Genomic DNA, 23096 nt, shown 5'->3' with positions numbered 1-23096 from the left:
ATTCAACAATAATACCCAAGAGAGTGTGCCTGACAAAGCATAGCCAGCACCCGATTTCGGGTGTTTGTTGAGGTGTAGGATGAGGAAGAGGCATGCACCTCCAGCAACACATGACTTCTTGATTCTTCAAAAATGATTTAAATTACAAAATTTCTCGTAAGAGTACAGAAAAAAAGAATATTTATTCCTGTGACCTACTTCAAGAGAGCTACAATTTTTCGTATTTTGCTTCTCTTTCATCCTCATTGTACAACAGTTTCTGATCTACTCTCATATCTACCTAAGTTTAAAAAAGAAAATCTAATAGGAACTGTACAGAAAGAATCATGTGAGCTGTCGGGTTAGCTCTGTACAAAGGTTACAGATACAAAATTTGAGGCTCCATTAGCCAGAATGCCAAACAATTGGCCATTGCCTGAGACATACCTGTCGGAAATGGTCAGCAAAACAAACTCAGTCGTCCAAAACTTGATGAAGAAATCATATGATATTGATATTTGTTATAGAGTTTATTTGTTCTGTCAGATAATAGTACTTACTATCTTTCATGAAAGTGCATAACAAAGTGGAATGAGCGATACTTACCACTTTGTTTCCCCGTAGGTGTGGTGCAATTCAGTTTCCTCGTACAAGAGTGGTGCAAATTCTGAAGCAGTTGCGCAAGTTATCTGCACAAATGCTTGGTTGCTGGCCAAAACAGCATGTATCCCAAGCACAAGGTGAGAAGTCATGCAAGGGCAGGCAAACTAGATGTCATCTAGAAACATTTTTTGCTATGTTTGCCTCTTTGGACTTCTCTGTTTCGGCCTCTTTCTGGGCTTTCTTCTTCTCAAGTTCGGCCTGCTTGCGGTTCTCATCGTGTGCCTTTCGGAATATCCGCACAAAATTAAGAAGAGTAGAGACCACTGCAAAGTTTTGACATAAAAAATAGAAGTTATTGGTAGAAATATGAAGTGATAAAGTATGCCCCAGTTTCAAAATGGAGAACAAGCACACTGCATCGAGGATGGCAGGCATAATTGGAGGCCCATAACTAATAGTAAATACATTCCAATTATCACATCAGTAGAAAAAAATGAGAATATGTAGAGGTGCAAACAAGAGACTCCATAATTATTGATTAGACAAATCCGTTTTAGTGATCTAGACATGTGAAGTCCGGATATAGGGAAAATAGGTACAACATGGAGATGCGGTCCAACTACATTGCAGAGACTACAAAATGTGTAGATACAAAATTTGTCAAATAATTGAAAATTTATCCAAATTCTTTCTTCACCAAAAGGTTTAGCAATCTGTTTGCATGTCCGTGATCGATACTCAAATTATGTAAATACAAAATAAAACAAATTGTTTATGAATTAAATAATTATCATATTGTTTAGGTAAATGATGTGTGCCACCATGAAGTTTGTCATAAAAGTGCAAAAGTTGATCATATAACTATCTACTTAAACAAATTTTTATTACTCTGCACTTTTCACGAAAATATTCCAAATTTATCATTGTCCTTGAATTACAAATAATCCAACTTTGCTGAAATACTGCCAAACACTGAACTTTTGACTATGATTAGGAACTACATGACATGTCAAAATATACATCAAGCATGACATTTACTGTTAAATAGCAGGAACATCATTTATAAAAAATTTCAAGGACATATTTAAGATTTGACAGCCCTAAACTTCGATTGGGTTTCATCCGGATGAAACTAGTGGAACATTATTATTTAGTGATGTAAACAATAGACTTGCTTACACCATGTTGATCTTCACGATGCTAATAATATTTAGTGCAACTTGAAACAATTTTGCCTTCTGCAGCAGATAAAAGATTGAATAATATGCTTCAAGGGGCCCATACACGATTCAACAAGTCCCCTGAAGAAGAACATGATATCTTTGGTTTTCTAATTAATCAATATTTAGCTGACTGGGAAACCTCATTCAAGTCAAGAACATCTTAACCTACATATTGATTTAAAAGTTGATCCACTTTCAGTATGTGTTTTTTTAGAACTGGTTTCTTTACAGTCTGCTAAAAGTCTTTCGAAAGGGCATGTGAATAGCTATAGAAAACTGGACAGATGAGTACAAGTTACTATGAAATCCTTTGATGTAAAAAAGAAATACAGACCCAGTGTACGAGACTCCCATTGCAAGGGTTTGAGGAGGGTCAATGTATGTAGTCTTTTTTCTAAATATAGAAGCTATTTCTATGACTCAAAACTCTAGTCTCGCAGATAGCAAAGGAACAACTTTGATATAGTTAGTGTTAATCACTAATAAAAAAAAGCCTTACATTGAGCAATGAGGAACCACCACAATGATTACTAATGACAGGGTTGGCTTTTTTACCAGTGGACATCAGGTCCCCCATAAATCTTTTAATTCTTTTAGTTAACATTGGGTTTTATTTGTTGGAACATCACCAGATACATCAACTGGAAAATAAATGACTAATGGTAAAGACATCCACTGTTCAATTTTTCAATGGTGTCACATTGTAAATCAATACAAAACCCTGAAGATCAAAGAGAAGAGAGGAAATGTCGCTCCATTTTATCAACCCTCTAGTGTCTAAACAACTAACAGAACTAACTACTCTTAGAGCTAACCTCGTTGCAGAATCCTGCAAAATAATAACACTAAAATGCTTATGCAAAAAATCAAGGTTTCATTATTTTCTTTTTCCAAAACTAGTTTCTTGAAGACAAATGCATTACAATGATTGAACATTCTCATTTTAACTCTTATCTAAACACTTTCTGCTTACACAGAAGTATTTCGCTACTCCTTAACTGGGCAAGTTTAGGTTCTTCCCAACTTTTTTGTACAGAGGAACTCTAAATTGCATGGCTCAATAAATACATCTAGAAAATGTACCTTGTTCAAACGGGCAGCGTGCAGGATCTTCACCAAAATACATTGCAAGTGAATCTGCATATTTACCCTGTAAGAGTTTTAAAACATGCACAAATATCATATCACACATTGAAATATTAGAAAAGTTAGATAAGTCAATTGGTAGAGATGAGATTTCAGAAGCATACGACTGCATTATAAAGTGATGTCAAGGATCGCACTTCTGCACCAGAAACAGCAGTGAACTCCTTCAAAGTCTAAACATAAGTTTCTTGATTAGGATAAGAATATGTTAGGAATTGGATAGTATCAAGAATATTTTTAGCTTTATCAGAAAAAAAAATGCAGAAAAGATTCAATATGCAAGCCATGAATGCAATAGAACATCTAGTGAGGATTTGATAAGACATAAACTCAAATACTTCATATCCTGTTGGAACAAGCAGCAATCCTTTAGGCAGGAAGAAAATGAAAACAAGATTTGAAGAAAAACATTGGACCAGAACAGGAGCATATACTTTGCAAAAGATTTCTGATACTGGACCATCACTTTCTGAAGCAGTTAGTTCCAATTCAACCTTCTCTAACCCTTTGACGATGGCTTGCTGCTCTTCAGCCATTGACTTCAGTTGTATCTGCATGAACAAGATACTCCAATATAACAAGAACTGAAACTTCTAGTGGTAGACTCAGAAAAACAGTTCAAAACCTTTGATGCAGCTTCCAAACTGACAAGATCCTCATGAAAGTCCAAAAGATGTGCTGACTTCTCAGCAAGGACCTGAAACTTTTCTTATAGTTAGTTTAATTCTCTGAACTGACTGGTTGACATGACAAATTCTCTGCCATGTGAAAAAAAAAATAGTTATTTTAATTCTTTCTTATGGTAAGAAGTGTGCTTAATGAGTTTACTATTAGTATAGAATGACATCAAGTATCAACTTTAAGTTTTTGTCTTTTTATGTTGGTAATAGATGAACTCACCAGTTATATATAAGATTGGTCTCCATGTTATATATTATTTGATCAGTCATGCTTTAGAAGAGCAAAATGTACAAAAAGTGTCGAGAAAATGATAAGAGTTGTGGTAGGTGTGTAGTTACTATAACGATAGAAAATAATATATTTACATGTATGAACAATTAGACATAAATCCCACAGAAGATATAATGATGAAAAATCATTTAAATTCATGTGAACATGTTCTAATGAGACCTATAGATGAAATGGTTACATGTGGTGGACCTAGGTGTTTCAAACAAGAAGGCTTTTAGGCATCAAAGTGTGAATTGATAAGGCTTGAAAATATAGCTGAGTTGTCCATTACCCTATTAAGATGATTTGGACATGTAAGAATGATAGCTTATATGTCAGTGTGTGCAGACAGATATTCGCACCTAGCATACTAATATCATACAATTGATAGCTTAGCGAAATTGATAACATACCGGTGTACCATCAGATTAAATCAATTCTAAATAATTTATTTATGGTGTGAGAAAAACAGAAAGTATGAACTAAGTTAAAGGTGTAGCTAGAAAGGTGTATACTTCAAGCAAAGATCAATTTAACCAATGAAAAAAAAAACATTCATTTCTTTGACTAAGAAACATCTAAATAGTCCTGAATTTCTTAGTCTGTTCCATTCTGTAGATTTGAAAAATGTTGAAGAGCCAGGTTATTTTTTTCAAATATTTCCCTTTTTTTGTGAAATTGCTTCAGCAAGTCAAAATTACAAAATCTTCTGTATGGACAACCAGTTAATAACTTTACAGCAATCTGTATCGACATCATATCTTACATTCTATAATCCAAAATGGACTTGGCATGCAATTAGATCACTAGCTTATATATTAAAATGTTTTAAATACCATTTCAATGCCTACTTTCATGACCTATTGGACTACTACGATGCCCAGATACCAGACAATGTACCAGTTTGAACTAATTGTTATTATTAAAAAAAAGGAAAAACAGTGATATCCCAAGTGTAACCAAGCTATATGGTCCACTACCATTGCTTGGTTGGACCATTAAATACTGATCAATACATAACAGCCCAACCAACATTTTAAACCATATATTGATCAATCCTAGACCCTAGATCGATGCAAACCTCATGCATTTGGCTGCTTCCCTTTTTACATAACAAACTCAACACTTTGATATATTGGCTGCCCTCTCTAACATAAGAAAATAAGGAACCTTGAAATACCATACTAACGAATATGCAAAGAGAATAATTGTGCCCACACCTTACATAAGTAATGCATCAAGGTCATCCTGTTATTAGTCGCACGGGTATCTGAAAGTTTAAGAAGGCTATCCAAACGAAAACCGACAGCAGAACCTGTAAAAGAGAAAAAATGGTGAGGAGACCCTTGTAGAAAAATAGTACAATCCTACAAGGTGCAACATGTTAAGATTAATACTTCAAAAGATTACAACTTTATATCTGCTAAGTAAACTAGACTTCATGAGGTTTTACAAATGGTATGAGGATGAGGTATGACTACAAAAATATCATAAAGTTCCAAACATTCGGGGTTGGCTCCGTGGATCTTTTGTGCCATTGACTTCTATTGACTACTGTAATTGGTTTCTTCAACCTAGCCCACATTTGCTTCTCATGGAATTTGGTTTGTGAAGACATTTTCTTGTCACTTCTTAATATCTACATAGAATGAAATCAGTGGAGATCCATGACTCATCTCACTAAACTTTATATCTGCTGTCACCGCCCTAGTGAAACCCTCCTCTTTCTTATACTTATTAGTCCTTCACAGATTTGGCTTCTTCTGAAGAAACAAAGTGACATACATCCTGGTTATGTATCACAAGAAACATGAAAGATAAATAGTTTATACCTATACATGAATAGTTTAAATCTCTGACTCCATGAGCTTTTATGTTTCTCAGTTAGAGAAAACAATGATGTGCCTCTTTTCTCGACAATAATTTCTTTTCAATTGCTCTTTATATATCCACAATACTAGTAGTCTAGTACCATAGTCGAAGTATGCTATTTTGAAGAAGTTAGGAAGCCATATATAACATGTGTACTAGGCTAACTCGAAAATGGACTCGGCTTTAGTTTATGTCCATCCCTGGTTTCGGAAAAGCTAATTGACAAATATGACCTTGATTTTCTTGAATAAAGAGGTGATATCTTTGTAAACAATGTGATGTCCTTCGGAGGAAAAACACTTATTTGGTATCCATTCAAGTGTACATAGCACCACATCATTGTCCAAGTAAATATGCTAAAATGTGAAGTTTCACATGTAGAAATCAAATTTTTAGCCTGATTGATGATAATGCAATTTTAGATTGATAATGGTGCAGCAATCACTCTTTATAAGACCACTTCCCCAATCGCTTAAATATCTGTGGAAATCAAAACATCTAAAATGTGATAACGTTATTGCCTTTGTAGTCATTTAAAAAGCTATTTTTCATGAGTTTCTTAATTTTCTTCAGTTTTTTCAATCCGAGTTATTTTTAACTTATTTTGATTTAACATTTTTTTGTTGGTATGCCATCAGTTTTGCTGCAGAAGCTTATCTTCACAATCTTTATATGCTTTATTTTCTACTTATTTTCCTCAAAGATATTCTTTACTTTATACCCTTTTCTCATTTTTCTTAGCTAAAAGAGAGTGGCCATACCCATCTTTTCCCAAACATGTATTTCTTTTACCTGAGACAGCTTCAATAGTTTTAAACTTTTAATAGATTTAGCACAGAGAGAAATTCCATTACCTCTTGCAGTTCCCTGGTTTAGTGTATTTCCAAGATGCAGAATCTTCTTCATTATTTCCTTTAATTTCTCAGAGCCCCGGACCTGACAAGTCATATGAAAAGCAGTTACTTATCAGATATATCTCAGAAAATAAACTTTAAAATTTTTACCTCTTCACAAGCAGAATCTACAGTGTGCAAAATCTTTCTAATATCTGAAATCTGAAAAGAAAGAGGTAAGAAAATCTAGATGATAAGTCAGGAGGCCTGCAATCACTGACCAATTTGTAGCAATATATGCTGTGTAAACATACTTTTTATGTGCATTAAGAAGCACACTATATGGAAAATAGAGAAAGTACGTTACTTGTGAGTTGAACTGAATCTTGAATGCAAATACCCGTAGTTTGGATTCAACCCGTGGTACTTTCATCAACTCCAAAAAGAACTGTAGTTCAGAAGTTCCAAAAAAATATTATTTTAATTCCAAATAGCAGCTAAAAAGAATCTTCAAAGGTAACAGATTCAAGGAAATGCATACATGTGCTGATGAAACTTCTATCACACAGTAAAGCTCATATATGCAAAAGAGTTCTATGAAGCCTGTAATGCACAGATAGAAATTGGCTAAAGAAAAGCACCTCATAGATGTGGAATGGATTACCTAGTCATAGTGATTGCCACCAATAAAAGCCTAAGAGTTTCAAAATATAGGGGTAATTTGAAACCAAAAATTTTTCATAGAAAGTGCAGTACAAAGTTACTGTGTATAGAATTTAAAGCATAAAAGGTGGAAATAAGTAGTCCTAAGACTCATTCTCAGCATATGTGAGCATGTGAACATTCAGGATAAAGTGAAGCAGAATAATTTAAGTGAAGTTTAAATTCATGGAGAGCATGTTCTGCACAAGTGTCATCAGCTGCAATTCTATGATTCTTTTACAAAGACGACTAAAAGGTGGTTGCAAATCATCAACAGTGGTTGATCACCACCCAAGTTAAACATGCAACTATATGTCATCGTGGATGAATTACATGAAATTTTCTATTTTACTGTGCGTGATCAGAGTTACAACACACTCAAATAATCAAACTATACACCTGATTATGACCTTTGTATCCATAAATCAATTATTTTTTGAAATGTGCACAATGCTATAGGTGGACTGAGTATGTGAACTTGGAATGTTTCAATTGGATTAGAATGAACAGGAATAGAAGTGAAAATAAATAGTTCCAAATTCTGTCTACCTGCTCAAAGTTAGATATGATCAGATCTAGCCTGATAATTAACTTATATCAGACTTCCAAGTCATCCTGAGTCAAAATCTTAAACCAAAACCCAATTCAATTCTGAAAACTGTAGTGAATCTGGCCCTGGAAACATAGGGATAATGTACTTCGGGGAAATACTCTACCCATAAAAGAAATATCCTAGAAAAATCATAATTTTAAAAGACGATCAATACATTTAGGTCAGGAGGACCTCAAAATGTACATGATACATTCATACTATCAATGATATCTACTTGATAAGGTCCCACCAAAATGGGACAAGATGTACTCTTAGTATTTCTTTGAGCAACGTTATATTCATATGCCCATGGTCAGATTTTGATATGTACAACATTAACAACAACAAACGGTAATATTAGAACTATTTGGTCTGTTACATGTATCTTTTTCCACCCTTAAGCTATGTTTAAGACAATATTTTAGTCAAATAAAGAGCAGTCAAGTCTCTTCTTATTATTTTAAATGTCTTTATTGAGTTTATAAGTCTCCTTTTAGACATATCCGTATCATATTAAATCATTCTCCATTATTTTATCCTTTATTGGAACTAAAACTAATTGTTCATGGAAGTAACTTCTTTTATTAGTTATTTCTAAATTCTTAATAAACTTACACATCAATCTCAACAACCACATCTTGACCAAGATTTGTCATTTCACCTAGACCGATAATATACTGATCAGTATTTATTGGTTCGGGCATGAACTGGGATAAGGACCACCCATTTTTGGACAGATCGATCCATTATTATTATTTTCTTAATCTCCCAGTTTAAAAAAGAGACGAGAGTCATGACGAGGCCCTAATTACATCTCTTCCAGCTTGCAAAATCCTCGTGCCTTGCAATGTTGCCTGCTTTCCCTGCCACCGGCACCACCAACCCCTCTGCCCTCCTGGTACCCTTCTCTCCTTTTCCTCCTCTTCCCTCCTTTCTTGGTACCACAGTACGTGCTAGCACAGCACGTGTTAATACACTAGCATTTATATGCCCGTAGCAATCCGACTATGGACATAGCACTGGTACCTAAAACTGTAAACCTTGATTTGTTGCCAGACAATTTTATATGCAATTACAACCTTCATTTTTTGATGATCGTCAATTGAAGAATATTCAGGTGACCAAGGTTCCAGTCATGGGTACAGTCTCATTGATTCTCCCTAAATCCCATAGTCATGGCCGGTGGGAACCTTGTGCATGGGGCTATTGGTTGTTGATTGAAACAATATCATAAGTTCTAATATGAGTATACATTTTAACCACAATTGTTAAGACATTTGACGTCACTCTAAATTGACATGCGTGTCCAAACATGCAACATTCAGATCCTTGGTTTCAATAAGTGCAATGAGAGAATAAAAAAGAAGATACAATGCAAAAATAAGTTAAAAGCTATAGTTGAAAACGAAGAGAATAGCAACAGGGAAAAAGAAAAACTGACAAACACCTATTATGATATTATAATCCCCAAGTTATAAGGAGAGGGCATACATGTATCACATTGTGTATGTGCTATTTACCAAGAAAGTTAGCCACCTGTTGGAAACCTAGATTTGTAGCAAAATGAGTATAACTTATCCAAAGGGTATTAAATTGTTTGTGTAATTATCTTATTTGATATATCAATGTTGTCAAATTTAGTTGATGCATAGATGGACTTTGATAACAACATTTTGTTGCCCTTAACAAATTCATCTCATCGTTGATGTACAAAAGATATTAATATGCCCTATAACCTTGCAATCTCCTTTTTCAACATGTTCAATACTGCTCTTGGAGCACTTTGTTATTTTGCTATCTTCAGTCGTGAAAAGCAATATTCAACTAACAGGTTAAAAGTCTCAAGAATTTACCTGCTCACATTTCCCAAGGTTTTCCTTGTTGCCACTGTAGCCCTAGAAAAAGTTGCAATGACAGAAGTAAGTCCTTTTATAAATAATTTGAATCCAAATACAAAAAAACAAGAAGTTCAATGGCCAAAATAGTGAACAAGTGTAAATGAGTATCATGTTCTACGCATACCTTAAGAAGTTCCATTTCCTCTTTGGTGGGACAAAACTTTATCAAGTTTTCTACTTGATCAGCATCAAGAAGTGAATCGTCCAACGCAAGAACAGCACTCTACAAGTTGGAAGAAAAGACAGGTTTAAGTATAGTACCGAATTTCATGACTTTGGAATAGCTAAAACAGAGTTCAGTTTAAGAACTTGTGCCCAAATCCATTCTATGTGAATTATTTATTTGTACAAGACTATTACTTATGTGATTTACAACGCAAAAATAGAAGAAAAGTTCACTAATAAAGATCTTTTTCTAGTTTTCGGGAGTAATGACTGACCATTAAGCTGAAAATTGTGTATAAGAGAACACATTCATTCATTAATATCAGAAATTATTTTACTGAATATAAGTTCCTGAAAGATAGCCAAATCCCCTTCCTTGAGTTTGACCCCTTTCATGTGTTTGTATGGCCTGACCATACTTGTCACAATATAAACCAAATTTTATGAGAATATACTCTCGCAACTCAAGATTTAAGGTTCAACATAAAAAAATACTAATGGAATTAACCACATCTCTATCAAACATGGTTGAGACAAGAGCCTGAGATGTACTTTCTACTTGTTTAGCACTTGTTCAATTTCCCTAAAGCTCAGGGAGCTCCGCAACCCAAGTTTTCGCACACATTAGCTAAGGAGACATATACAATAAACAAATATGGTAGGTATAGTAAGTGATCCAATTAAAATGCCTCAGTTTTATAAAAAAAAGTGTAAAATAAACAAAATATCTCTTTATAATTAGTTTTATCGGGCTACATTTAGTTGTTTCTTAATGAGCCAATTTGGTCTGATTTGGTTTGTTTTAGTTTTTATTATTTTGTAGGGTTTTCTTTTTCTCTAAATTTAACCAGACAAGAAATTTGTAACAGTGCATAGAAGGAAATCTATATACTCCTTTTATTTTCTCTACTATGACTGCCCCTATGATTTATTTAATAAAGTCATGGCTAAATTTGCTTTGGAACTTATAATAAATGGTTAAGGTCCATTTTAGCCCTTGTTATTTTGGTTGTGAACCACTTAAACCCTTATAATTTACTCGTGTCTAAAATAACCCCTATATTTTCAAAAACGTAGTATATAAGCTCATTCCGTCAAGTTTGAGTTAACAGACATTAGAGTTTGCTTACGTGACATGCTGACTCACAATAAATTATTAATATAATGATACGTATAATTTAAATTTTAAAAAAGGTTAAGATTTATTTTAACCACTGTGGTTTTGATCATAGCCCACTTAAGCCCTTATGATTTACTCGTGTCTAAAATAACCCATACATTTTAAAAAACATAGTATATAAGCCCCTCGCGTCAAGTCTGAGTTAATAGACGTTAGAGTCTGCTTACGTGACATTTTGACTCATAATAAATCATTAATATAATGACACGTGTAATTTAAGTTTTAAAAATGGTTAAGGTCCATTTTGTCAGGGAAGAGGAAGCGATGGAGGTCGTAGCGACGGACGAAGGCAGAGAGGCAGAGGTAAAAGAGGTCGAAGGCAGAGGTGAAGGAGAGCTGGACCACCATGTCGTAGGCGCGACAAATGGGGCACAGGAGAGGACGAAGTGGGAGGTGGTGGGGACGAAGATGTCTAGGAGGAGGAAGAGGGACCAGGAAACCACTGCGTGCCTAGCGTCGGACAAGTCGATGCACATCCACCTAAGGTAGGACAGGAAACTCCTGAGCTCATTATCAACATGGGAGAGGCTACGTGCGTATGACGCCTTGTTAGGCAGCAACGACTCGATGTTGCTGCTGGTAGTCGTTTCCATGATGACGCCTCCTCTCGTCATTGATGGTGATCTCAGTTTTTTTTTAAAAAAACTTAAATTACATGTGTTATTATATTAATGGTTTATTGTGAGTCAGCATGCCACATAAGCAGACTATAATATCTATTAACTCATATTTGACGAAAAGAGTTTATATGCTACTTTTTTAAAAATATAGAGGTTATTTTAGATACGAATAAACCATAAAGACTTAAGTGGTCTATGGCCAAAATCACAGGAGCTAAAATGGACCTTAACCCTATAATAAAAATAGTCAACAATGCCATTGTGAATATATTTAATGGTCAGTTCATTTTAGCTGCACTCCAACCTTTTTCTTTTATGTTCTTGCTTTTACATAACTCTCTATCATAGTCACTACTTATGATCTCTCTCCACTCTTGCCTTGAGAACTCGAATCATCTGCAATCTGGCCATTAGATCCTATCCGATTAGTTCTAAATCTGATTGTAATTGAATTATAACATGCCTAGCTTGCAAAATGAGGATGCATGTATTTGGTCATAATGTCCATATCTTTGATTCTTTTGGTCTGGAGATGATCAGTACAGCAGACATTTAAAAGAAACAAGTACATCAGAGTTTCTTTTTAGATTCTCTCTTTCTTTATTCTCCCATATCTCTGATCAGGAACTCACCAAAGATCAGACTATCTTAAGCTTGATATTTTTGCAGATTGAGTTAGCATAATCTTTTTTCAAATATTCTTCGAGACTTAGTCACAGTGTCCAACAAAACCAAAGTCATGTGGTACATGCCCTCATGATAATAGTCAGTTACTTGAGTAACGTTTCACCTAGTTCCTTCAGAACATAACGAGTACTCAATAGAAAAAAAAAAAGAAACAAATTCTGTAATTATCGGCATAAGCATCCCAGAAAGTAGAACATGTAAAGCCCAAAAAAATAATTCCACACAATGATTTGAGATGCCAAAATTCGAAAAATTGCATGTGATTCAAATGTTATTATCAAGAATTAAATCTGAAGTATAAATCAATATTCTTGTTAGCAATCAAATGCACAAGCTCTAAGATGTAAAACAAGTGAAAAGATTAAAAAATCTTCATCATACTATCTCAGTGGAAAAATGTATGAGCATATTTTCCTTTAAAAAAAATTATGAACACATAGATTAAATGACAAAAAGGGGAGAAAGACCAAGATTTAGATTACCATCATATCAGACAGTGGCATCTTGATTTTTGTCAGCATGATTTCAGTATTATTGGCTCGCCTTAGTTCGATCTACAAATAGGTAATAATATCGTGGTAGGTAAAAACATGAAAATGATTTGACTGATAAGCATTTGTTTTAGAAAATTGAGGTCATGCTTCACAATGTATAAGGATCAAGTTATTAACAGAAAGCTAAGGAAAAATAGCCTAAATCCAAATTGCTGTGACAAGGTTAGACTTAAAGCCAAGCACATAGGGTAAGCAGCACAATAGGCCAACAGACTGGAACATGATAATATGAACAAAATAATTTAGATTCTAAGAATGGGCTTTTATTGGAGTTGGCCAACATCACACCTAGCAGACTACAAAATATACCTTGCTTCTATCTTGGTATAAGAGTTCCATGATTGGTCAGTAATAATCAGTATTTCAACTGAAATCTCCCATAAGATTTCTTCAGTAGTTGAATTATAGTTACAACTTAAAAGTACTTGAGTATACATAAAATTAATGGATTTCATTAAGACCTTGTTTCTTGTTTTTCTGAAACTATTACAGAAAAAGCGACAGGTTGCAGATCTCAAGAAATGAGTTAGTGATCAGCCTTCTTATTTTCTGTATCATACTATAGAACATGTACATAGGCCAATCACCTGCAATTTGGATCATAGAAAGATATAGCAGATAGTTCAGACAGGTAGAGGACAGGTTCATAAAACGGAACTAAATGAGACATTTGGTTACATAATTAGATTTAACCCCAACTAAGGTAATTCAAATTTATAAATGTCACACATAATCATTTGATCTGTCTGTTTGGCTCATCACAAGTGGGACTTGCAAGTGATTGGAAGAGATGGGCAATTGAACAGTTGGCGGTGATGCGATCAGAGTGGATGGTAACAGACGCAACATAATTCAGGGAGTGAGTGCTGATCAGACAGTTGGGAGGACTAAAGTGATCAAAACAGGGACTGGGGTGTGACAATGATAATAATCATCAAGATGAGCAATAAGAAGGCCAACAATAGGTGGGTTGGCAACATGATGGATGCTAGTGGCCAAATGGGACAATGAAGGCCAAGCTGTATACTAGAAGGAACAACAGTGGCAAGAATGGTGGCGAGAGGAGAAGTAAAGGCAGAAAGGTGCAGCACTCATCACAAAACTGGTGACGAGCAGCTAGAAGAGGGATGATGATGGTCCAGGTGAATGCCTGAAAGGTGGTGATGGCCAAGATGGATTGTAGTTGGACAGTAGTAACACGTGAATGAAGCAACAATAACCATGGTAGGTAGACTATATGGCAGTGTTCAGGATGGTTGACCATGGCCAAATTAAGTGGCAAGAAAAACAGTGATGGTCAGTCAATGGTCAAAGAGATGACAGAAGTCCAAATAGGTCTCATCAGTTGCAGCCTTAAGTTGTAATCCACAATTTAACATGCTTGTTCCCTAGTTGCACATCAAAATGCAAAGACCTCTATTCCAAATGCAAAAGCACTCATGTATGATTACATGGAACCAAAAAATGTGAATAAATGCATATGTTGGAGTTGCAGAAATCCAAATTGAGGTCAGACTTCAGTTGCAATTTTTCAGTGCAAAAAGTAAATGCAATAATTTATCAGGTTCTATTTTTCAGAATTAGGGTTTCAATTACTAGTTGGACTGATATGTGTTGACCAGTATTTACTTGTCTGACCAAGAACCAGTACAGGATCAATATCTCGGTATCAGACAGTCTCCACATTTTATCATCTTTTTAGTAATACAGGATAATACAGATTGCTATACCACCTTGTATACCAGTTCATATTCCCATACTAGCTGACAAGAGATCAAAATGATATCAGACTAACGATTTTAAACTTTCATAATTTATGACAAAGTATCAGCAAAAGATAAATCCTTATTGAATGTATACTAACAAAAATTCAGCAACTATGGACAGTTTGGTTGATTAGGTATTAAAATTATCCAATTTGATCTGTGCTTTCCCATACCAATAACCAATTTAACAATACTAACGTTGCAGAAAGTCAAAGCAACAAAACAACTTAGCATATATTAATATTATTAACTTGACTAGATTATGCTCATTTTTCCCCTTATCGTTCTTTGTAGTCAAGTACCATTTTCTTTCACATTTACCATGTCTTGAGTTCTCCTGGTGATGCTTGAAGTATAAAAGGATAACAATTTAGAGTTGCCAATTAGACATTATAATGTACATGATAGGAAATGGCTGCATGGACCACACAAGTCCTTCAAGCTACTGCTAGGAGCCTACAGCATAAGTTACAACATGAAAAGAAGTTACTAAAATTGACAAATCTTGTAGTAGCTATTTGGCAGTAGGTACTATGCTCCAAAGAGTTACCAGGTGAACTTTATCAGATTTAGATCCAGCAGATTTTTGTCGGCCGTCAGATTTTGAGCTATCCTTTGACTTTGGAACTACTGCAGAGAAGAGACTTTCAAGTTCTGACACATCAAATTCTGAAGTGCTGTATTCAAAAGGTTGGCTTTTTAGGAAGCAGATGTAAAGAATAAGTTTGCAGCTGAGAATAAAGGTAACCTATAATTCTAAATATTAATAAGAAGTTAAAAACATACCAAAGTACAAAATAAGACATAAGTTTTGGCATCTCAGAAATAGCTTTTAACCAATAAATGTTTGTTAGAAACTCCAGAATAATATTCCTATACTCATTTGGTGGTTGGTACCAAGAAACGTAAGATGAAAAAAAAAATTGATACACCAGATCAGCAATTGTAAAATAGAGATACCTGTGAGCATCAGCATGTTTCTGTAACTCGGCCCATAAGCTTCCTTGCATGGCTCTTGATACTTTCACCCAATGCAATGGCTTAAATGGTGACCTTCGGGCTGCTGACATACCTGGTCCTCCAGGACGTGCAAGCATGTTTCCCCTTCCCCCAGCCATGGAATTTGGAGGTAAGCCTCTTATGCCAGCTTGAGGAGGCGGAGGAGCACCTGGAGCCCCAGGTGGAGGTGGAGCACCTGGAGCCCTTGGTGGGGGTGGAGCACCAGGAGCCCTGGGTGGAGGTGGAGGAGTAGACACAGCTCCTCCAGGGGGAGGTGGAGGAGGTGGAGCTTGGCCACAGCCTCCGGGGAGAGGTGGCGGAGGTGGAGCAAATACACCTCCAGGGGGAGGTGGTGGTGGAGCTTGCCCACCTCCTCCGGGGGGAGGAAGTGGAGGTGGAGCAAATACACCTCCTCCAGGGGGAGGCGGTGGAGGTGGTGTCACGAATACACCTCCTCCGGGGGTAGGCGGAGGAGGTGGTGGTTGCACAAATACGCCCCCTCCAAGGGGAGGCGGTGGAGGTGGCGGCGCGACTACACCTCCTCCAGCGGGAGGCGGTGGAGGTGGCGGTGTGACTACACCTCCTCCAGGGGGAGGCGGTGGAGGTGGCGATGCGACTACACCTTCTCCAAGGGGAGGCAGTGGAGGGGGTGGTGCAAATACACCTCCTCCAATGGGAGGCGGTGGAGGTGGTGGTGCGAATACACCTCCTCTAGGAGGAGGTGTTGTAGGTGGACCAAATACACCTCCTTCAGAAGGAGACAATGGTGGCGGAGGTGGAGGTGGAGGTGGAGGGATAGATACATTTGCTCCAGGGGAAGGCGATGGAGGTGGAGGTGGAGGTGGAGGTGGAGGTGGAGGGTAACATACATTTGCTCCAAGGGAAGGCGATGGAGGTGGAGGCGGAGGTGGAGGTGGAGGTGGAGGGTAACATACATTTGCTCCAAGGGAAGGCGATTGAGGTGGAGGTGGAGGCGGAGGTGGAGGTGGAGGTGGAGGGGTAGATACATTTGCTCCAGGGGAAGGCGATGGAGGTGGAGATGGAGGTGGAGGTGGAGGGGTACATACATTTGCTCCAAGGGAAGGCGATGGAGGTGGAGGTGTAGATACATCTCCTCTGAGAGGAGGCAGTGAAGGTGGAGGAGTGGATACACTTCCAAGGGGAGGCAGCGGAGGAGTGGATACACTTGCTCTAGAGGGAGGCGACATAGGAGGAGCAAACACAACTCCTTTAGGAGGAGGCGGTGGCAACGGAGGAGTAGACATGGCTCCTCCAAGGGGAGGCCACGGTGAAGGAGGAGATACAACTCCAAAGGATGGCAATGGAGGTGGAGGTGGAGGTAGAGGTGGAGGTGGTGGAGTTGGAGGTGAAGGTGGTGGAGGATGAGCAACTATAACTCCAAAGGGAGGCGATAGAGGTGGCGGTGGTGGAACATGAGCAACTAGAACTCTGAAGGGAGGCGGCAGAGGTGGAGGTGGTGGAGGATGAGCAACTACAACTCCAGATAGAGGCGGTAGAGGTGAAAGTGGTGGAGGATGAGCATGTACAACTCCAGTGGAAGGCGACAGCAATGGAATAGATACAAATCGAGAAGGGGGCTGCGGAGGTGAAATAAATACATCAATAGGAGGTGGGATTGAATGTGGTGGAGGTGGGGCCAAAGGCGGTGGAGTGGGTGGAGGGGGCGGAGGATGAGCATGTACAACTCCGAAGGGAGGCGACGATAGTGGAGAAATAGATACAACTCTAGAAGGAGGCTGTGAAGGTGAAATGAATACATCACTAGGAGGTGGAGTTGGAAGTGGGGGTGGAGGTGGAGGACAAGATACACCTCCAGAGGGAGACGACGAAGGTGGAGGAGCTGATACACCTCTCTGCACCATGGGAGAAGACGAATCAGTTGATACACCTTCGCGGGTAGATAGAGGAGCAGATACAACTCTATGGTGTGATAGTAAAGGTGGAGAGATGACATCTCTAAGGGGAGGTGGTGGAGGTGGAATAGGTACACCTACATGGTGTCCTCCAAGATGAGGTGCCGAAAGTAGAGGAATGGATATGCCTCCCTGACCTCCTTTAAGGTGAAGCAATAGAGGTGAAGGAGCAAATAGACCTCCTCCTGGGGGAGGCGGTGGAGGGGGTGGTTCTGGAGGTGGATCTTGCATATGATCTTTTGGGTGAGGTGGTGGGCTTTGAGCTTTCTCGAATGCTCCAACGAATGATAGTGAAGATGGTGCTTCGCCAGTATCTCCAAGTAAAGGTGGCAAAGATGCTCCTCCACAACATCGAAGGGGAGGTGGTGGAGGTGGCGGAGGTGGAGGTCGTTCATAACTTCCAGGAAGAGATGGTGGAGGTGGAGATTGCCCAAAATTTTCAAGAAAAGATGGTGGCGGTGGAGCCTTCCCATTTTCTCCAATTAATGGCAATGGAAGTGAGGCTCCCTGAGGTGGTGGAGGAGACATTATATGTTCCATGGGAGAAGAGGTTGCAGGTGTGGTTGTTTCATGTACTATAGTGAATGGTTTTGGATTTGGAGCAATTCCATGTTCATCTGCTTGAGGAGGTAGAGATGTTGGTAAAATCAATGAGCTTTTGTCAACTTCCAGATAAGAGGATGATGGAGATCTTATATGTCCTTTAGGGAGATCTCTTAGAGTTGGAGGGAACAAAGGAGGTGGAGGTGGAGGAGGAACTCTTATATGTGCTCTGTGGGAATTTGTTGGAGGTGGAGGTGGGGATAAAGTTAGAGGTGTTGCTCTTGTATGTGGTTCAGGGAGGCCTAATGGAGGTGGTGGAGGAGGTGGATGCTGAGGTCTAGGTGGAGTTGTCGGATGAGGGGGAGGAGGTGGAGATGGAGGTGGAACGCCTTTACATATAGCCTTAGATGGTGATAGTTGTAGAGAACATGAATATGATGCAAAATCTTGTGATGCTGCTAGAACTTCCTTGCTTTCATCATGGAGTGAACATGTTGGTGAGGGACCTCCATGAGTAAAAGGTGGATCAGACAGTGTAATGTTAGCAAACATTGGTATGTTATGCCAAATTGTATTTGGTGGTGGTGAAGCAGCTACTGGTGGTGGATCAAATGGATCCTTTTTTGTGGATAAATTTGACAGAGGAGAAATGAATATGTCAACATTTTGTCCAGGAGGAGATGAGGAAGGAAGTGAGGTAGGGGGAGAAGGATCAGAGATTTTGTTTAATCCACTTTCAGGCTCTGTTGATGAGAGATGTGAAGGGTCATATATGGTGTTACTAGAATGAGGGGATGGTGGAAAAAGAGTACTTGAAGCAAGGGGAGGGGAAAGTTCTAGGGGATAGTTGGAGGATGGTATTATAGCTGTAGGTGGCGATGAATGAGACAGATGATGAGGTGAAGGGAGTGATTGGCCTTGAGAAGGTAACAAAGGAGGCAACGACAAAGAGTCTAGTTGCATGGATGGAGGTTGGTGAGGTAAATGTGAAGATGAAGTAGCACTTATGGCAACAGAATCACATATCATTTGAGGACCAAGATGTTGGTCAGGATTTTGGAATACATCATGTATTTGTAAAGGTCGAGATAGAGCAAATGACAAGGCTCCATAGGAGGCAAGCAATGATGGATGGGGAGGGACTTTTCTCCTAATTCGTGAATATATATGTGGTGAAGATGGAGGTGGAGGCAGAGGTGGAGGTGGAGGTGTGGATGAAAGAGGTGAAGCAACCGAAAGAGTGGGTGAGTTGGATGGTTGTATTGAAACAAAAAGAGGACCTGTACATGGAGTAGATGATGCCTCAAGAAGTGCCTCAGTTGAAGGTGGTGACAATGGTTCTGATGGAGACGAACCGGTTATTGTCATACTTGTAGCAGTAACTCTGGATGTACTTACAGTTTTTCCTGCAAATTGAATTTCAGGTTGAGATGATGCATCCACCAAAATTGCATCGATGCCTCGGCTTGGATGGAATGACTGAGATATTGTCCTTTTGTTTAATAATTCTATGGAATTGCCTAATGGCTCCGGCTTTTCATCCTTCTCTTTGTATAAAACTGAGAAAGGAGATTGTCCAATGTCGACTGTAAGTGCTTCATTTGACATATGATGCTTGAGCTTCTCAGAATTCTGGACTTCAATATCAGAATCCAACCTCTGATATGCTAACCCAGAATCTGTCCTATTTTCAGTGGCAAAGTTTCTTGTATTATTTGTGACATCACACATTTCTACTTTGCACCTAACTTCATCTGAATTATTCCCTGTATCCTCTATGGAATCTCTAACACTTCGGCTGCTCATTTGGTCATCTGCCAAAAATGAGACCCCTAATTCATGAGCCACATGATCTGAAGTCAATATTGCCCTTTGCCATACTCTATCCTGTTCAAAACTGCTACTTGCTGATGAGGTTATCTCTTCAACTGCTAGACTAATGTTGTCAGTAGTATCCTGTTTGGAGTTGTCTGATGTACTCTCTTCACCTGCCAAAGTCGTGCTCTTTGCTTCATTAAACATATCATCCAGAGTGTTCAATGCCTTTACACCAGGGTTATTTTCATGATCAGCATGGTCTAAGTCCATGCTTACCCCTGTAAGTAAATCTAGAACCAGAGTTTCTTCATCCACAAGAGTCACTTGTTCAGAATAAAAAGATTCTAACTGGCTCCGTCCATCAGCTTCAGGATTTGACATTTCAGATCTTGGACTGAAAGTTTCTAGTGTGTTTGAAAATACAGCTGTCTGAATATCGAGATCCTTCTGTCCATCATGCCAGTCAGGGCTGCTGAAGATCTCTTCTGCCTCGAAGAACTCCTCTGTTGAGCCAACTTCCATCTCAACCTCATCCGTTGCTCCCGTTCCCGTGGAAGTATCAGACTCAGCATCAAACTCTGAAAAGAGTACCTGGTTCAGGAACGAAGTGCTTTCAACCCCACAGTATGGGTAAAAAAGAACATCCCTCTGTGTTAGTAAAAGAAGACAGCCCTACCTCTGCTTTGAAGTCCTTCGAGAAGCGGTCTTCAGCTTCCCAAGGAATGTCTATATCCTCAGGATTCAACAGCAAAATATGAGACTGTATAAAGGCCGTGTTGAACATTACCCTGAACATTAGCTCCTCATCTTCCAGATACTCATCCACATTGATGCATTCAAGGACCAGATCACCTTGAACACAGCAGCGGACATTTAATTTTATTGGTGCATCCTCGGCCTGCAGTTACATGAGAAACAGAGAAACTAATTTTTTTTTTTTTCAGAATAGTGGCATCATTTAGTCCAGGAATTAAGGTTTACCTGTCTGAAATGCTGAACATGTTTCTTTGTCTTTGCTGTCGAGAAAAGAACCTTAGAACTCCTGTCAGCTGGGAACAGAGGGTCTTGACCATAGACACGTACTATAGGCCTGCAACCCCCTTCTCCATCAATATTCGGAATAACTCTCAGAATTAGGCAATCCAATGTGAAAGGAGTATCCTGCGGAGGCCATGTCTCACTGCCTATTCTAGTTATGTATTGGAGATATCTAAGATGCGAAGATTGTGGGTTCAATGGACACAAAATCTGAAGGAGCTCCTTCGGAGCCTGCTTATACACCATTTCCAGAGTCCTTTGTTCCCCGCTGTAATGTTTCCTGTAAAGCAGAAGACTTGCAAGCATAAATGCAAGAATAGGCCATCCTCCTCTCTCACAATGCATTAGCAAGACATTTTGCTGCCTTTCCAAAGTTAGCCAGTTCTCACATAACCTCAAGAAGTGGTGAATTATCTCCAAAGGAAGCACTGGACACCCTTCATAATGGCGAGGGTACCCCCTGACAGTGATGCCATATTGGGCCAAGATATCTGAAATTTTGCTCTCGACTTCACCCTTGAAGTTGATTACCAAAAATGAAGCATCAGGGAAATGCTCATGAAGTTGAGTAACAATGTCATCCATGTACTTCCTGTAATCATCTTCTTCCATAATATCCGAAGAAAAGCAACAATCGAACACTGCAAGTGCAGAGAGTCAATTGGGTGGAATCTCTAATTGTCAAAGAACAAACGACAAGATAAGCATACTTTCATAATCTGTGTGTGGCAGCCGGGAGCTTGTTAGACGAATAATAAGTAAAGGCCAATTTAGATCTGAGGTTATGAGACTAGTTTCAAATAAAACTTAATTAAATTCATGCACGAAAAGGATTTCAATAAGAAAAAGAAAGAACTAGCCACCATTCTGAAGCAGCAAGTGGAGAGATCTAGTGCATGCAAAAAATTTCAAAAGAGAACCAAGAAGCCAAAACACTAGCAACATTGTCGTGAAGTATCAAGTAGTATCGACTTAACCCCACTTGAAATGGAAGTTGCACAAACGTAAAGGTTCCAGTAATCAAAGTCTCCGGCAAGCACGTTAATTGTTGTGTCATAAATGCAGATAACATCGAAAATAACTAAAAATCACAAATTGCTCCAATGTGTTCACACGAAAAGGGACATCCACGGTTTCACAACAAATTCAGAAAGACTTCCAATGGCATATAAGCACCGGGATAACTACCAAAAAAGGTTGGCATTCGTCAATAACAGAAATGGAAGCCCTATAAATTGGTCACTTCCTCATTCTAAAACGACGGGCAAGACGCGCGTAGAGAATCGAGCTTCCAGGATCAGAAAAGTGCAAAATGGTAGGGAAAGCGATTACCGTAGACCCTCTCGGTAATTTCCAGAAGCCGATCGGGCGGCTTCCGGTAGAAGAGCCTCCTGAAGAGCGCCATCCGCCGGCGCCGCCACCGGCGGCCGTGGCTCCGCCCGTCCGATCCAAATTCGAGGTCTCCGTCGGCCTACGACCACGCCGGCGCCAATGCCACGCGAAGACGGGATCAAGAAACGGGACCAGGGGGGCGAACCAGAGTGCCCGAGGGGCAAAACGAGGAAATAGGATAGAATTGTTGGGAGGGGGGAACGCGGGGATCGGTTAGGGTTTCAGAATAGCACGAGGGCAAGAAGAGGAAGAGGAGGGGAGATCGGCGATTTGGAGGTGGTTAACGGCGGCGTTCTCCTTGCTACGTTTCCTTCTTTTAATCCTTTTATTTTCCCCAGAGATTAGGAGGCTAAATAGGCCAGCTCAGCTGATGAACCTCTCACGGCGCGTTGCATTCGTTGACGTGTCCGGTCTTTACCCGCTTCCTGGCGTGGGGCCCCTTCGTTAGCTTCATAAATTTACCAAATGAAATCCTCATTCGTACCCCAGACGGGGACGTACGCACTCGGTCTGCACTCACGGTTGAGACGCACATTCACCACTCAGCGCACGGGTAACGAAGGGGTGGGGAGAGACGGGTAGGTCGAGCAATCGCGCGTTC

The 23096-nt window shown here is 39.1% G+C and overlaps 1 protein-coding gene across 11 annotated transcripts; it reads right to left on the bottom strand.

The window, feature by feature from the left end:
• Positions 1–93: 93 nt before the first annotated feature.
• On the bottom strand, positions 94–22800 carry LOC103982162 (formin-like protein 5). 11 transcript variants are annotated; one of them, XM_018825220.2, is made up of 18 exons: positions 22436–22800; positions 21047–21744; positions 20742–20963; positions 15732–20656; positions 15322–15448; positions 12934–13005; positions 9924–10022; positions 9755–9796; positions 6975–7055; positions 6779–6829; positions 6629–6710; positions 5123–5217; positions 3577–3654; positions 3386–3502; positions 3056–3124; positions 2889–2955; positions 586–905; positions 94–426 (listed from the first exon to the last, which is right to left on the bottom strand). In XM_018825220.2, exons 1-17 carry the CDS (start codon positions 22506–22508, stop codon positions 754–756), a joined length of 7050 nt encoding a protein of 2349 aa, XP_018680765.2. In that variant the 5' UTR covers positions 22509–22800; the 3' UTR covers positions 94–426; positions 586–753. The 11 variants fall into 11 exon arrangements, with proteins under 11 accessions (XP_018680765.2, XP_009397268.2, XP_018680769.2 ...); XM_009398993.3 differs by having other exon boundaries at positions 3577–3648; XM_018825224.2 differs by lacking the exon at positions 22436–22800 and having other exon boundaries at positions 21047–21383; positions 21493–21626.
• Positions 22801–23096: the final 296 nt, after the last annotated feature.

The sequence above is a fragment of the Musa acuminata genome, chromosome BXJ2-4 (genome assembly GCF_036884655.1).
Source record: "Musa acuminata AAA Group cultivar baxijiao chromosome BXJ2-4, Cavendish_Baxijiao_AAA, whole genome shotgun sequence".
In the NCBI taxonomy this organism is placed as follows: domain Eukaryota; kingdom Viridiplantae; phylum Streptophyta; class Magnoliopsida; order Zingiberales; family Musaceae; genus Musa; species Musa acuminata.
This window is presented reverse-complemented; position numbering and strand designations above follow the sequence as displayed.

What these genes read in the sequence shown, in the direction of transcription:
- LOC103982162 (XM_018825220.2), bottom strand. Translation starts at nt 22,508, where the DNA reads ATGGCGCTCTTCAGGAGGCTCTTCTACCGGAAGCCGCCCGATCGGCTT. An exon ending in AAACATGCTGATGCTCACAG is followed by an intron (nt 15,449 to 15,731) that starts GTATCTCTATTT and finishes TTTTGAATACAG; the next exon opens with CACTTCAGAATTTGATGTGT. An exon ending in GTTTGGAAGCTGCATCAAAG is followed by an intron (nt 3,503 to 3,576) that starts GTTTTGAACTGT and finishes TTGTTCATGCAG; the next exon opens with ATACAACTGAAGTCAATGGC.